This window comes from Pteropus vampyrus, unplaced genomic scaffold (genome assembly GCF_000151845.1).
Source record: "Pteropus vampyrus isolate Shadow unplaced genomic scaffold, Pvam_2.0 Scaffold25, whole genome shotgun sequence".
Taxonomy (NCBI): domain Eukaryota; kingdom Metazoa; phylum Chordata; class Mammalia; order Chiroptera; family Pteropodidae; genus Pteropus; species Pteropus vampyrus.
This window is the reverse complement of record NW_011888806.1, coordinates 9,655,730-9,670,614: the sequence shown is the minus strand read 5'-3', so window position 1 is coordinate 9,670,614 and position 14,885 is coordinate 9,655,730. Positions and strand designations below refer to the sequence as shown.

The 14,885-nt window shown below is 40.0% G+C and overlaps 1 protein-coding gene across 4 annotated transcripts in view; it reads left to right on the top strand.

Moving 5' to 3' along the window:
* AFF1 (AF4/FMR2 family member 1) overlaps positions 1-14,885 on the top strand; it is a 163,950-nt gene that overhangs the window by 78,444 nt on the left and 70,621 nt on the right. For all 4 annotated transcript variants that reach the window (XM_011356322.2, XM_023528440.1, XM_011356324.2 and 1 more), the window contains 2 exons: positions 4,635-4,755; positions 5,155-6,075. In XM_011356322.2, the coding sequence (XP_011354624.1) occupies positions 4,635-4,755; positions 5,155-6,075 (1,042 nt within the window). The remainder of the gene's footprint in view (positions 1-4,634; positions 4,756-5,154; positions 6,076-14,885) is intronic.

Here is a 14,885-nt window from a genome sequence, read left to right as displayed (position 1 = left end):
TTAGGCAAGGACAGACCTGTATGGATACATTTAACTAAACATATTTTATGCTCTGAGACTGCTCTGCTGGCAAGGGTACTACCTGAATTGTTGATGTGTACCCCCTTGAGACTAAGGAATTATAAAGAATTATGAGTGATTGCAAGTTAACACACCTTATTACTATTATTATTATTATTTTTGGTCATTAGCCTATTTAACACAGCCTGAAAGTTTTGCTTACAGAATATGTTTGAGAACACAAGCTTTGGTGCCAGGCGGGCTTGCCTTTAAATTTTTAGATCTACCATTTATTGCCAAATTAATCTCTGAGCGTTATTTTTTTCACCTGGAAAATGGAGTTAATAAACGCTTTTTCACAAGAGTTGTGAAAATTAAATAGGAAGTAGATTTGATGTACCTAAATCAGGGCCAACTGAATAACAGATGCTAAGTGGTGACAGTCCTTGGCCGAGCTGCTGCTGTCATCATTGTTATTGTTTTTTGATAAGCCTAAAGTAAGTAATCCTTACAGCCCAGAAAGAGTGTGCTCTCTTGTACTCCTCAGAATCACCTAGAAACTTGTTAAACACGCAGATCTCAGGCCCCACATCAGATCTACTAAATCAGAAACTTTGGGGCTAGGTTTCTGCAATCTGTTTTAACAAGCCCCCTAGCTGATTCTGATGCTAAGATTCAAGAACCTCAATTCTAATGCAAAGTGCTGTGTAGAAATCAGTGAAGGAGAACTTGTGGAACAGTGAGAAAGAGTCTGACCAGGCTGATGTTGGGTTAAGGTTATCCTGTGAGAGCAAGAATGTGTTTTTTTCCTCTACACCAGAGGAAAAAATACCTTTAATTAAATGAAGTGAGAGTCAACTTGTAATTATTCAAGAGTAATTACAGAGTTTGTGAATCATGTAGGACATTTACTGCTTCTTAAAATCCCCTCATTTAAAATTCTCCCACCCCCTCCTCACTTTAAAAACGACGTGTGAATACTGAACAATGGTTTGCTCATGCTATGAATTGTTTTCATATTTTTTTAAAATTTCTGTTTACCCTGGTTTCAAAATGGATCCAAGAAAAAGAAAATATTCATGAAAAAAAGATGCCTAGTCATTTTAACAAACTATTTCTTAAGCTATTGCAAACTTGGAATAAGTAAAAGCCAAGTAAATCAGAAGACTACCCAGTACAGCTGGCAAACCGTGTTAGCTACAAGAAGTTAGGCAACCCAGAAGAATGCGGGCTCACAGCTTATCCTGTGCAGTCTTGAGAACCATTGACTGAGCACTTCACTTCCTGTTTCTTCTGCCTTCCTCGCCCCTGCCCAGGAGCCTTGGTGAGTGAGACCCAATAGGGAGTTGCCCATCAGACACTGTGGGTGAGTGTGAGTTTCTCTCAAAGTCTAGACCTTATAAAATTCATCCTACCAGTGATACTCGTGCTGTCTTTCCTCACTATTTTGAGAATTTTCAGTTAAAGGGGGATGGTGAATAGGAAAAAAAAAAAATGTATGTTCAAAGTTTGTTGAAAAATTAGTATATAGTATTATATGTCTCCCAGTGAACTCTTGGTGTGGTTAAAAATTTTTTTCAACTAGTGAAATAAAACCTTAATTAACCAGAACCCTTAATTTAACGGGATTTCCTCCCCATGGGAGGCATGATTTTTGAGTCACATAGCAATAAGCCAGTGTTAGGAATTTTATAAAAAAACTGGGTTCTTCTTATTTCTGTAGCAGTTTTTATTTGGGAAAGAAAATCTGGAAGCATGGTAAAACCTAACCAATACTGAGCTGATCAGTTTAGAAATACTTTAGTAATTTTAAACCAGTGTAGTTTTTCTTAAAGATGTGTGTGGAGTTGACAGGAAAATTAAGTGAGGACCTCAAGCAGCCTGGTAGTTGAGGTGCTGCTGTTCACACCCTTACTTTTCAATCTGGAACTGAGAATTTTGCCATTTGGGGTTCCCTTTTCTGAGACAAAGGTAGCAATTATTCAGAAGTGGGTAAAACTCTGCCTTATAAAGCAGATCCTGAGGCTGTGACCACTTACTCACGAGCTATTAAAGCAGTCAAGACTCCACTGTTGTAAGCAGCAGAATCAGGAAAGGGAGAACTCCCCTTGTGGGGAAGAGAGCAAAGCAGATGTACCAGGTAGTTTTGGAAAATAGCCTGAGAGTTCAGGCTGCTCAGAAGACAGTTGCATGCCCACCTGTGCCTGCAAACAAAGTGGCTGCAATGCAGTTCGAAGAGAAAAAGTTACTTCCTATTCAGTCCTCTTACTTGGCTCTCATGGTTGTATGTTAATGTCACTCTTTTTTTTGAGCCAACAAGAGCAGTTACCAAAATCATAAAATAATTGTAAGGAATTCTTAAATGGTCGTCAAGTCCATTGTGCTACTATCAAACAGAAGTAAATCTGTCTGAAATGTGCGAGATTCGGACTATTAAAGAAGACTTTCTGTAGCCAATTTCTGGTTTAGTTTCTCCTCAACTTTTTTAGTGTGTTGACTAACGTAAATTGTTCACTTTATAGTTTTAAGAGTTTTCCTAAAATCTGATATCGAGGTACCCATCTAGGAAAAGTTTTTGATATGATTGTCTAAGCAGATAATTCTTTACCATATCCTAATGAATTCAACTAGGTGGTTTAGCCTCTCCCCACCTTTAGATTGAAAGCTATGGAAATAGTAGGAGATCATATTTTTTAGATGGTCATAATTATTTAAAAATCGCTTTTGCATATGTCTTCCAGAGTTAAATTTTTTTTTAGATAATTACAAGGAGGTTTATAAAAATATACTGTTAAGCACAGTGGCTGTTTTTTTTTTTTTTAATTAAAAATCTTTAATAATCACCTTGTATGCCAAGTACCATGCTTTAGCACCAGAAGAAAGAGGAATATGAGTTCTGCTATGATGGAGTTCACACTCTAGGGGAAAGGAGAGGAGAGAGAACCACGCAGTGTGTTCACTTGGCAAGTTCTGGTTGGGTTTGAGGAAGCCTTCAGAGTAGGTGACATTGGAGTCACTCTAGAGATTTGCTGGTAGCCGAAAATGGGGGATGTGAGTGTGTTGTTGAGAGAGAGGCAGAGGAAATTCGTGTGATTAGAATGAAAGTATCACTGAGGAGTGGGACATAGGCTGGTGTGACTGAAATATAGAGGCGGTTTACAAGAGAATTATCCTTCCTAGGTGAGCTGGCCCTGGAGGAATTGTGGTCTTTCAGTAAAAGGGGCCTTCTGGGATAGAGATGAGAGCAAGAGGCTGCCATTTATAGGATATGTTTGGGGGAATACTGTCAAGTGGAATGCATGTGGCAGGTCTGCAGGGAGACAGTGGGATAATTTCTAGAGTAGATCTGTATCAGATTATGTGTGCGTGGGGGGACGGGGGGGGAGGGAAGGGAATGGAATTTAATGCCAAAGCCAGGATTTAGAGTTTATCCTCCAGCAGTAAAGAGCCATCAAATGCTTGCTATTTTAAAATATGGATAGTGACATGAGAACTAGGGCCTTGGATTAGATTTCTTTCCATGAGAAGGCTGAGTTAGAGGGACTAGATTTGGGGAAGGCAGGGAGCCAGCAAGTAGGCCCTTGTCAGAGGGAATAGAAGTCATGAGAACAGAGGCCAGGGTAGGGGGAAGGTGTATGACATCATGGCTAGCATTTCTAAAGGTACATATAGTCTCAGCGAGACAGCTGAATATTTTCCTACTTATTTATTCAAATACCGTTAGGGGAAAAGATTCAGTAGATACCCTGGAAGCAAGTCTGTGAGGGCAGACGTCTTTTATAGTTCTTATTTTCCTTATTATGCATCACATGTGCTGGTTGGCGGGGAGGAGCCTGTGTTGCTGACATGAGGCAAGCCCACTTTTGGTTTAGACGTTAGCTAAAACTGTACTTTTTGGTTTCCATTGCTGTGTTTTGTCTGTTAGCGAATGCGTTTTAACGCTTTTGGTGCCAGGGCTCATGATTTAGGGTACATTTTTACATAGTTTAAGTAGAGCAATCAGATTATATCAGTAGGTAGAGCTTAGATCTAAAATTGGATTTTCCCATCCTTGTCATTTGAAATGAGAAAGAAGAATGATCATCTTGAGGTTACATGCCAGGACACTCCCTGTAGAGTAGGCTGAGAATAAACTAAATGCTGTTTTGGGTGTCTGGTAATCTTTTAATTATGAAATAAGTCTTTTGATTTTAATCTTCCAAAATGTGCAGTACTGGTCCAAGAAAACAGCTTTTTAAAAGTTCACATCCTGCTGACTCTTTCAGATGAAAAGCTTCTACCTCTACTCCATATTTTGCAAGCTGAAAGTAAAAATATCATTAATCTTGTCTTGATTCCACCACTGCCTGTAAAAGACTGTTCAGTTTGGAGTCAGTCCTGAGCCACGAAGGCAGTAACCCAGGGTGAATGCTTGGGTTTCTGGAGCCAGAACCAAGGCTGGAGAGTCACAGCCCGTTGACTTAACCTTAATCTAGGAGTGAGTTTAGAGACTTTTCGCTTTCTTTAAATCATCTATCTCCCTTGTTATCACTTCTCGACTTATCCTCACCTCCCTCAAACACGTACATGTGCACAGCAAAACTTGGATACTGATACATTTTATTGTTTTTGTTCTTTTGTGGCATCTGAAACAGCTTATACAATGAAGACAGAAACCTGCTTCGAATTAGAGAGAAGGAAAGACGCAACCAGGAAGCTCACCAAGAGAAAGAGGCATTTCCTGAAAAGATTCCCCTTTTTGGAGAGCCCTACAAGGTATTTAATTTATATTAGAAAGTCTGATTTACCACAATATTTAACTCTGTGTTGAAACTGAGTTTGAACAAGGGCTACAAAGATGAAAATAAAATAACTTATCCTAGAGATTGTTTCTGAAAACAAAATATGAACATTCTCTGAAACTTATTAGTCACAATTACCAATGGTTGTGGTTTTCTTTTGTAATGTTAGTCTCCTGTATGTAGTAATTGTCCACGACAGGCTTCTCAACAGGGTAGCTGAGTTTAAATTATACTTTAAATTCTGCGTTACACGTTAAATCGAAGTGTTTCTTTTTTAATGGTGTCATGTAACATGGCTTATTAAATGTTGGTTTTCCTTAGTTGTTCGTTTGTTTTAGTATCTGACTTTGCTGTCTTATTTTTCTTTTTTCAGACAGAAAAAGGTGATGAGCTATCCAGTCGAATACAGAACATGTTGGGAAACTACGAAGAAGTAAAGGAGTTGCTTACGACCAAGTCCTACACTCATTGCTTGGATGCTTCCGAAAATAGGTTGGGAAAGCCGAGATATCCTTTTTTTCCTGAGAAAGGGAGCAGCATTCCATCTCACTCCTTCAACACTAGCGTTCATCACCAGCCTGTTAGCACTCCTGCCTCTGGACCACTGCCTGTTGGTAACATTAGCCACAATCCAAAGATGGCACAGCCAAGAATGGAACCAATGTCAAGTCTCCATGTCAAAAGCTATGGTCCCCCGGACAGCCAGCACCTGACCCAAGATCGCCTTGGTCAGGAGGGCTATAGGTCTGGTCATCACAAAAATGGTGACCGCAGAGCTGATGGAGACCACTCTGCTTCAGTGACAGACTTAGCTCCAGAGAGGGAGCTTTGTCCTTTACTCTCTTTACCTTCCCCAGTACCCCCTTTGTCACCTATACATTCCAACCAGCAGACTCTTCCCAGGATGCAAGGAAGCAGCCATGTTCACAGCAGTAATAATAATAGTAAAGGCTACTGCCCAGCCAAGTCTCCCAAGGACCTGCCGGTAAAGGTCCGTGATAAAGAGATCCCTCAGGACAGTTTGGTGGCAGTTGCTAGCCTTGGGGTAGCCCCTCCCCAGCCACCTTCTCAGACTTTCCCCCCACCCTCCCTTCCCTCAAAAAGCACTGCAATGCAGCAGAAGCCCACGGCTTATGTCCGGCCCATGGACGGTCAAGATCAGGCTCCTAGTGAGTCTCCGGAACTGAAACCACTGCCGGAGGAGTACCGGCAACAGACCTTTGAAAAAACCGACTTAAAAGTGCCTGCCAAAGCCAAGCTCACCAAACTGAAAATGCCTTCTCAGTCAGTTGAGGTGAGTGGAATTTCATATCTAGGGCAATTCCAGAATGAAGAAAGATTTGGGATGGAAGTTTCTGGAGAGTTGAGGGCAGGGGTGTCAGTAGCTTTTGTGTAGGGCGACTCCTTCTTTGGCCTTAGGCTCTTGTTAACCTACAGAAAATTCAGGTCTGAGATGGATTACCGGCAGCAGCTGTTGAAATGTGATTTGCAGAAAGGTTTTTTTTTTTTTTTTTTTAAATCTTTTTATTGAGCCATAATTTACACATAGTAAAATATAGAGATTGTAAGAGTAAAGCTTGTTTTTTCGAAAAATGTATATACACCTGTATAACCCACAACCCAATAAGGTAGAGAACATTTTTGTCATGAGAAAATTTCAGGGAAAGTTTTGAGCTGTCTTGTTTTTGATTTTGTTTTGTTTCATAGAGCACTGGCTTCTTTAACATTGTAAATAAAATAACTTCTTTGATTACTACTTCCTCAGCCCCAGTTACTTTGTCCTGAGATCCAAACCGTAAAAAAGTAAAAACGAGATCAAAATGTCGAGGCAAAGGATAAATTTTTTAAAGATCCGTTCCCTGTAAATTGTAAGAAACTTTGAAACTAAAGTTCTGTTCTAGTATTTTTTTATTTACCAGTTAAGAAAGAAGAGTGGAGGTGTGGGGACATTTGAGAGTGAGCCACAAATGTAATACAGAATGTTATTCTAGTATGGCTGTTTCAAGTAATCAAAATACTGTTTTTCTTTTAAACAAAGAAAAATTTTCGTTTTCTGCCCTCTTGATAAATGGCAGCATTGTGTTTGAACGAGGAGAATCAGAGCACACATCCTATCACTGAAATTCTAAAATAGCTCAGTGACTCCAAAATCAGGTCAGTAGTGCAAAGTAAAATGTTCGAAGGGAATTTTTAAAGCTTATCTGTTAAGGTAAAATCTGTGGTTTTATTTCATCTGTTATAGAAACATTCTAGTGTGCATATCCATTGCTCAAAGACTTGTGTGCACCTAGATATCAGTCTTACATAGTGCTAGAAGGTAAAATTCCTTAGGATTAAAAAACAAAAAAAGCAGATTCCAGGAGCCTTAACTAGAAAGATAACTCTTATCTTTAAGGAGGAAAATTTGTTACTTGGTGTTGTCAGCTTTTGGTTTAGAAGAGGTTAGGGTTCTGTCCACAGTCAGTTCTTGAGCTGGAATGTCTTCAGATGTCTTCAGAATGCGTCTTGTTTGGAGGCTGAGGAAAAATGAGAAAGGGACAAGTAAAGCAAGTGATAGAAATGACCAAGTCAGCAGAACTCTGCCTTTAACTGCAAGTTATGAAGGTTCACCACAGTGAGCCTTTACTGGACGTTTTGTGATAGGGTCAGAAGCAGAGTGAAGGTCTGGAAGAAAAAAGTGAGCTCCTCCTTCAAAAGAGTCAGTCAGCTTACCTTATAATTAAGACAGTAAAGAACTTAATGGGATTTGCTTGGCTTTATTTAGCGAATAAGGTCTGTTCTCTTTTCCAAATTAAAAAAAAAAAAAAAGGGAGGGGGACAATTTAACACATTTAAAAAAAAAAAAACTAAGCAACTAAAATTTGCTTTAAAATAATTTTAAGACAAAATAGCGAATATTTGCATTGTCTAACATATGCCAAACCATATGCTTAAAGTGCAGTTTGGGATGCCAAAGAAGAATTCGTCTCTGCCTCAGAGACTACAGTCTAGTGTGGGGAATCAGCCTGTGCACATGAAACAGAGGGAAACTGAGTACAGACTTTCCGCTACTAGTTGCTTCGAGAAAGTGTCACGTGTCAGCCTTAAGGCAGTGAACCTATGTCAATTCACTCAGCAGGTTTCCCAGTAGCCTTTCAGGAGAGAGGATCCTAGTTAACTATTTTGCTTTCTTGGTGAAAAAAAAAAAAAAAGATAAGCTGAGTTGAGATTTCTCCAAGGTCTTAACATATAATTTCAAACATGGGACTACGTTAGATGGCCCTTGCATAGTTTCTGAGTGGACATTGAAATGAACAAAATCTTCCTCAAGTTTGGTGATTGGAGAATGGTTTTCTTAGCAGAAATGTACCTACTATCAACAGTTGAATAGATAGAAACTTCATCTTTGGCCCATGTTTGCAGGCGGCATTCATTTTAATTCTGTGGCTCCCTCTGGTTTCTGCTCAGGGTTCTCATGCCAGTGGCAGCTACCGTGCCAACCCCATTGGAGCTCCTGGGTGGTGCTGGTTTGGGGCGGAGGGATGAAAATGGGGGTCAGGCAGATGGAGGGCTCACGGCGTCCTTCGAGAGGGAGATCAGGAGCCAAGAGCTTGGAATAAAGGGGAGTGAATCTGGGAAGCAGCGATATTGGAACTGTCTGGCTAGATTTGGGATTTTATTTAGCTCTTTTAATTAAGAGCTCACATTTCACAGACTTACCATTAATTTTCTGTTCACATTCCCCATAAAATGGGCATATTTTATGTTTTTAAGAAAATGTAGATTGAATTTAAAATCTCAAATTTAATATTCTGGTGAATCCAAGGAAAGCATAAAGGTGGGAGACAGAAAAAGAAGGGAGTTAACCCCAGAGCAGGTGAACTCGGGATATAAAACCAGAATATTAGCAATATCCTGGGCTGTTTGTGATTTTGGTGCAGAAGGGTCCAGAATGAGAGGCAGAGAGTAAGTTCGCTGTTACTGAGCTGTGAGAAGGGGCGTGGGATAGCTGAATGGTTTTCCTTTATTTGCTTAATTTGTCCTAAGGCAAGTCAGAGGTTTTCTTTCCTGGTTTTTTGAGTGTGAGGCTTTCCTGGTTTGTTTCTCTGTTCTGCCTTCCCCATTGTTTCCATGGAACAGTATTTTAAATAATGAACCAAAATGGGTAAGTCATCTTGTCTGGTGTACCTTCACACTCCAGCCACATAAGTGTGGATTCCTTACACTACTTACTGTCCTTTCACATCACGGGAAATACTTGGTTTGTGCATTTTAGTGGGTTCTCCTAAAAAATGACATTCTTTTCTGGGATAAGTCATTCTCACAGTTAAAACTCAATCTTTCTTAAAATCCTAGAGGAAAAAGTTATCAACAGGTTAATATTCTGACTCAGTTGAAGCCTGAACCATAAGAATCTGCACTGGGTTTTCTCTGGCTATGTCAGTTTTAGTTTTGTGTCAACTGACAGATGTATAGCAGCTTAAAATGACCCATCTGAGCCCACAGCCAGTACTTACTGATCTCATGTGGATGACTTCCAGCTGTAGAGTTGCACATCCAAGATGACTTGTCCAAGCAGAAGGTGGAGATCCCTCTGTAGTTTTCTTTTCTGTCTAAAGGTAACAAAGGAAAGTGAGAGAAACACCATGGCATCCCTGTGTAGATGTTCATGAGCGTGGACCCTGGAAAAGTGCTTAAATACAGGATTTATGAAGTAGGCATTTTGTCGAAAGGGAGAAATGAAATGAGATAAGTATATCAAATTGTACACTGGACTTCGAATGTTATAGTTTTAAAGCTAAACATGACAGCCCTTGCAATTTGCAAATAAGGCCTAGGAGGGTGAAGTCACTTCATTTTGCTAAAATGTATAGTCAATAGCAGAGCAAGAGTTAGAACTCGCAGTTCTGTGATCTTTGGCATGTTGTCAGGTGCGAATGCAGACCATTGGAAGATTTTGAGCAGGAAGGTGGTATGTCTACTTTCTGGGTCATTGGTGGAGAATGGGAAGGGCAAGAGTAGAAGCAGGGAGAATAGTTAGTGGGTGAGAAATGATGGTTTGCAAAAGGATGGTAGCAGTGAACATAGAGGAGTGGGAAAATTCTAGATATAGTTGGCAGGGAACTGATAGGGTTTGTGACTGGAGACAGAAGTGGGCTTGAGGTGAGCAGAAGTGAGGCATCAAGGGAGGTTCGTAGGGGGTTTTTTTATTTGAAAGGTAAGGATGGTGGGATGATACCAGCTACATTGATGGATTTGATCTGGGTGGAACAGGTTTGGAGGGAAAACCAACACCTCTGGATAGATCATGTATTAAGTTTGAGATTTCATTATATATCCATGTAAGGCATAACAAGTTGGCAGTCCAGTAGACCAGCTCAGAGAAAATGTTGAGAAAAATCTTAATTCAGGATGTGTTTGCATATAGTAGTTAAGGCACATGTACCTGAAGAGGCCCTGCATCAGACCCTTCGTGGCTCGGCTTTACCCATGGCAAGGGACAGTGGATGGAAAGAAATGACCTGCTACGTCTTCAGAAGCAAAAACCGAAGATCATCTCGGAAACTTGAGAGTCTGCTTGTAGATTAGCAGAAATTACAGTTTTCTATTTTTTTCACTTAGGGTATGAAGTACATGTGGAAATGGTACAATTATCTTAGTTTACACCCCAAATAACTCACTGGAACCTAGAAGAATTTACTATCAATTTATTTTGCCGTTACTTCTGTTTCCTTATATGGTCCTGCTCCATTCTGCTCCAGATAAATTGGGCTTTGAGTCCTCATGGTCTCTGATTTCCTCAAAGCATTGCTCTTTTCCTTATGGCCTCTCCTGACATCATTTAGAAACTTTTTCTATTACCAAATGCTTCCACCTAATTTCCAGGGCTTAAGTGTCTGTTACCTGCAGCTGTGAATTCATTGTTGGACCACTTTGACTGATGGCAACTCTTAAATTGAGCCTTCCAGGTTCAATAAACTGCCAGCCTAACAGTGAAATAATCCACAATGGAAAACTGTGATCGTGATTCACTGTGCATTCATATGTGGAAATAATCTTTCCTACTTCCATATTTAGCTCTCCTATTATCTTAAACCTCGAAAAGAGGAACTTTCCTATTATGAAATGCTCTAACCCTGTAGGCAGTTAAATTGGTGTATATCCTGCTGGTGCACTACTCAAGATTCAGTTAAGAAGCTCACTCTCTCCCATATACATTGTCAGTTTATAACTCAAATATCTTGAGCACCTACTGTGTGCCAGGCTCAGTGGTGAGCAGCGCCAGGTGGTTCTGGTCCTCTTGGGCCTTAACTATCTATCTAGTTAAAAACTGACTTTATTCAAATAACCATTTCGATCAATGTGTAAGAACTTTGACAAATGCTGTAAAAAATTTACAGACTATCATAGATAAGGGGGGACTGTAACTTATAACTAAGAAGCTCAGTGAATTCTTCTCTAAGGAAGTACTACTGTTTGAGCGAGACCTGAAAGGTGAGTAGAAATGACAAAAGCCAAAGGTTGTCTTAATCTGTCCGGGCTGCTATAATGAAATACCACAGACTGGGCGGCTTATGAGCAACAGAAATTTCTCACCATTCTGGAGGCTGCAAGTCCAAGATCAAGGCACCGGTATAGTCATGTTCTTGTGAAGACCCTCTGTCTGATTTTCAGCTGGTGCCTTCTCACTGTGTCTTCACATGCTGGAAGGGGTAGGGATCTCTCTGGAACTTCTTTCATAAGGTACTAATCCCACTCATGAGGACACTATCCTCATGACTTAAGAATCTCTCCAAAGCCCTCCTTTTACTACCATTACCTTTGGGGTTTAGGATTTCAGCGTGAAGTTTGAGAGCCCGTAAACATTCAAACCATAGCAGAGCAGGTGTGTTAGAGGTTAAGCAGCAAAGCATTCCAAAAAGAGAGAACAGGATGTGCCAATGGCTTATGCCACGTGATATAAAGAGAGAATTTCAAGTCTTCGTGGGTTATAAGCCCAGCTGTAGATCAAAGGGAAAATTTTCATTCATTCTGAAACTTGGCAGCACATGGAATCCCCTGGGGAAGCCTGTTAACAATACAAATTCTTAAAAATTCCCAGGCCCCACCCTAAGGGCTTGATTCAGCAGGTAAACGGGTGGGCTCAAGAATCTTTATCTGTGATCCTCATGAGGTTTGTTCTAGAGCCTGGAAATGAAAACTGTTCAAGAGCTGCTAAAAGGCCACGAGGAGTTAGAGAAGGGTGGCCTCCTTCCCCCCCAGAGTTCCAGTCTCCCACGTGGGCCTCAGGCAAAAGAATCATGCACTTGATGGGGCTTCTTTCCTAAGTAGGAAGGGAGAGTAGCCTTAGGGAAGAAACAAGGGAGTAGGACCCCAAGATGACACTTCCCTTCCTCCACAATTTGCTTTCCTTCCCTGTGCTTTCAACATTTTCAAGCTCTCGGGAAAAGTAAGATTCTGATACAGCCTTAACTAGCTTCCTCGGTTCTCCAAAAAAAAATTTTATAGCAACTCTTTTATAGCAAATTGAAATTAGATTCCATGAGCTGGCTCTCAGTTATTTGGGCAGACTTACGTGACTTAAATGTTTATTGGGAAAATGAAAGCAAAGCAAAAAGGTTATCTATATACCCAATTATCTGATATTGGATGTCTGAGTCAGAATGCTTCCAATCTATGAGAAATAATGAATAGTAAGTAACCTGTATCTGCTTAGAGGCTGGCTAAATTTTAGACCCCAAAATATGTAAATATAGAAGTTAAAAAGTAGTAGCAAGTGACTGACAAGTTTTACAGCAGAAGCTGCAAACAGCCTGAGGGCTAGATTGGGCCTGTAGACTGTTTTGTTTTGCCTACATAATGTGTTTATCCTCCGCAGCCCCACAAGCCAGTATTTACAAACTGGAGAATTCCAGTGAAATTCACATTTTCAGTTTCACCACCTAGAGTTGAGTAAAAACTGCCCCCCTTTAATTTCCTGATCGTGACAATTTTTTGAGTTCAAAGAAACACTTTAAACTCTGAAGGAAACATTTTAAGTAACATAGGCAAAATATTCTTGAAGAGCTCTAAAACTGCTAGAGATGAATTAGTGCAAAGAGTAGAATTGCTTATAGCAGCCCAAGAAGAAAGCCTACAGTTGAACCTTGAAAATCTTTTGGTTGGTATTAATTAGAGTTGTTTTCTTTGTTTTACTTTCTATTCCTTCTTAAAATGCCAGAAGTACATTTGGTACCAGGATAAGAAATTCCTGTTCTTCCTCGTTGTTTTCACACTTGAGATGTTTGTGGACGGTTATTGTATCCCCCCTGGGTCTCTGATGTTGTGCCTTTGCCAAGATGTAGACATCCAACTCCAGAATCTTTCCAGGCCGTGCGCTCTCCCAGGCTCTCATGTAGCCGCCCGAGTCATTTTAGCTCTTCTCTAGATTAATTGTGTTTTATTTTGAGCCAACTGATAATCTTTGGGGACAGAAAACCAGATATTCCAGTGGGAGTCCTGTTGATGACTGAGTTAGTGGTTTTGATTGTGGCTGTTTTGGTGGGGAGGTGACCAATACTCATGAGATGTTTAAGCAGAATTCCTTTTAAGAGAGGATTCTGGTTCATGTTATCATAACAAGTTTATTTTTTGGCCTTGTATTTCTCCTCTCAAGTTGCCAGAGTCTATTTGAAAATCATTATTTTCCGAGGTTAACTTTGCTGCATGTTCACATTTTCCAAGAACTTTAAGGGCAGCTATTTTTATATTGTTATTGTTCCTTTCTTTAATTGTTGAAATCACTAGGTTGACAACCCCCTCCCCCCCCCCCCCCCGCCCCCAACAGGCTCAGGGTCCACACACACCATTACTTTTCTCTTGAACTTCATTTAATTCTCTCTTTAATCTTGGCCTACTTTCTTGCCACATTTTTTTCCCCTAACCCTGTGGTAATTTGTCAAGCCTATTCTAATCTCCTTAATCCCTTTGGCCAAAGGGTTTTGAGGTTTAATGTTTTAATCTAGGGGCCTCAGTATTTAAGCAATTAGAGGTCCTAGTTCTAGCTCTGTCCCTTAGATAAATCACCTTAGGTTTTTTGTTGTTGTTGTTGTTCCAGTTTACAAATAATAGAACTCTAAAAATTCATATTGGACAAGAATTTGAAGCTTTCTGTGTTCAGATTTCTTGTACTCAGAAACTCAAGCTTTATGGATTCTCCTTTACAGCTCAATTTTTAAAATACTCCACCCCAAAACAAATATTTGCTATTGTTTTAGAAAAAAAAATTTTTTTACAGAATTTTATGCTGTAATTAGAGTTTCTTATGTTACTTTCAACATTTTTTTCATGCCTGAGAACATGTTTACTGGTGAAAAAAATTCTTTTTCCTATCATCAAGTAATCTGGACATTCTTACAAAATGTTAAAAACAACCTTTCCTGTCAGGAACAATTTGGTCTTAAGAAAAATTCACATTTTTGCATTCTGGGTTTCTGTCTTCTCAGTCAGCAAATATTTGAGCATCCACTAGTTATAAAGGAAGCTAATGGGAGAGAAAGATATTGCGCAGTAAATTTATTACATAGTGTGAAAATTACAAAGTATAATCAGTATGGAACCATTAAATATAGAATGCTCAACCCTTTCTCTTGTTCATTTTATGGCGGGAACTATTCTATGTGTTTCATGTGTATTGACCTAACCCTCACAACCCCCCCCACCACCACCACCACCTTGTGATAGGCACCATTGTTACCACTGTTTTACTGAGAGTCTTAAAGAGGTACAGAGAGGTTCATTTGTCTGAGCTGACTGAGGCCTTAAGTACTAGATAAATCTAGATCCAAGTATTCTGGCTTGAGTCCACACCCTTAACTATGACACGTACATCATGTTGCCTTTCGAAAGAAGCAGCTGTACATTTTTTTTAGAGTTGACTTTTGAAATACTTGGGTATTGGCGAGAGGATTAGGGAAAGAAGAGGCATGGAGGCAAGACATGGTGAAAAGTCTCGTAGGAATAGCTGGGCCTGTGGTTCAAGGAGATCGGGTAGAGGCAGAGCAGAGCAATGGGGAGATGAGCCTGCATGGCAAGAATGGAGCCAGGTTTTAAAGGTCTTTCATTGCTTATTGGGTAATTTATCCA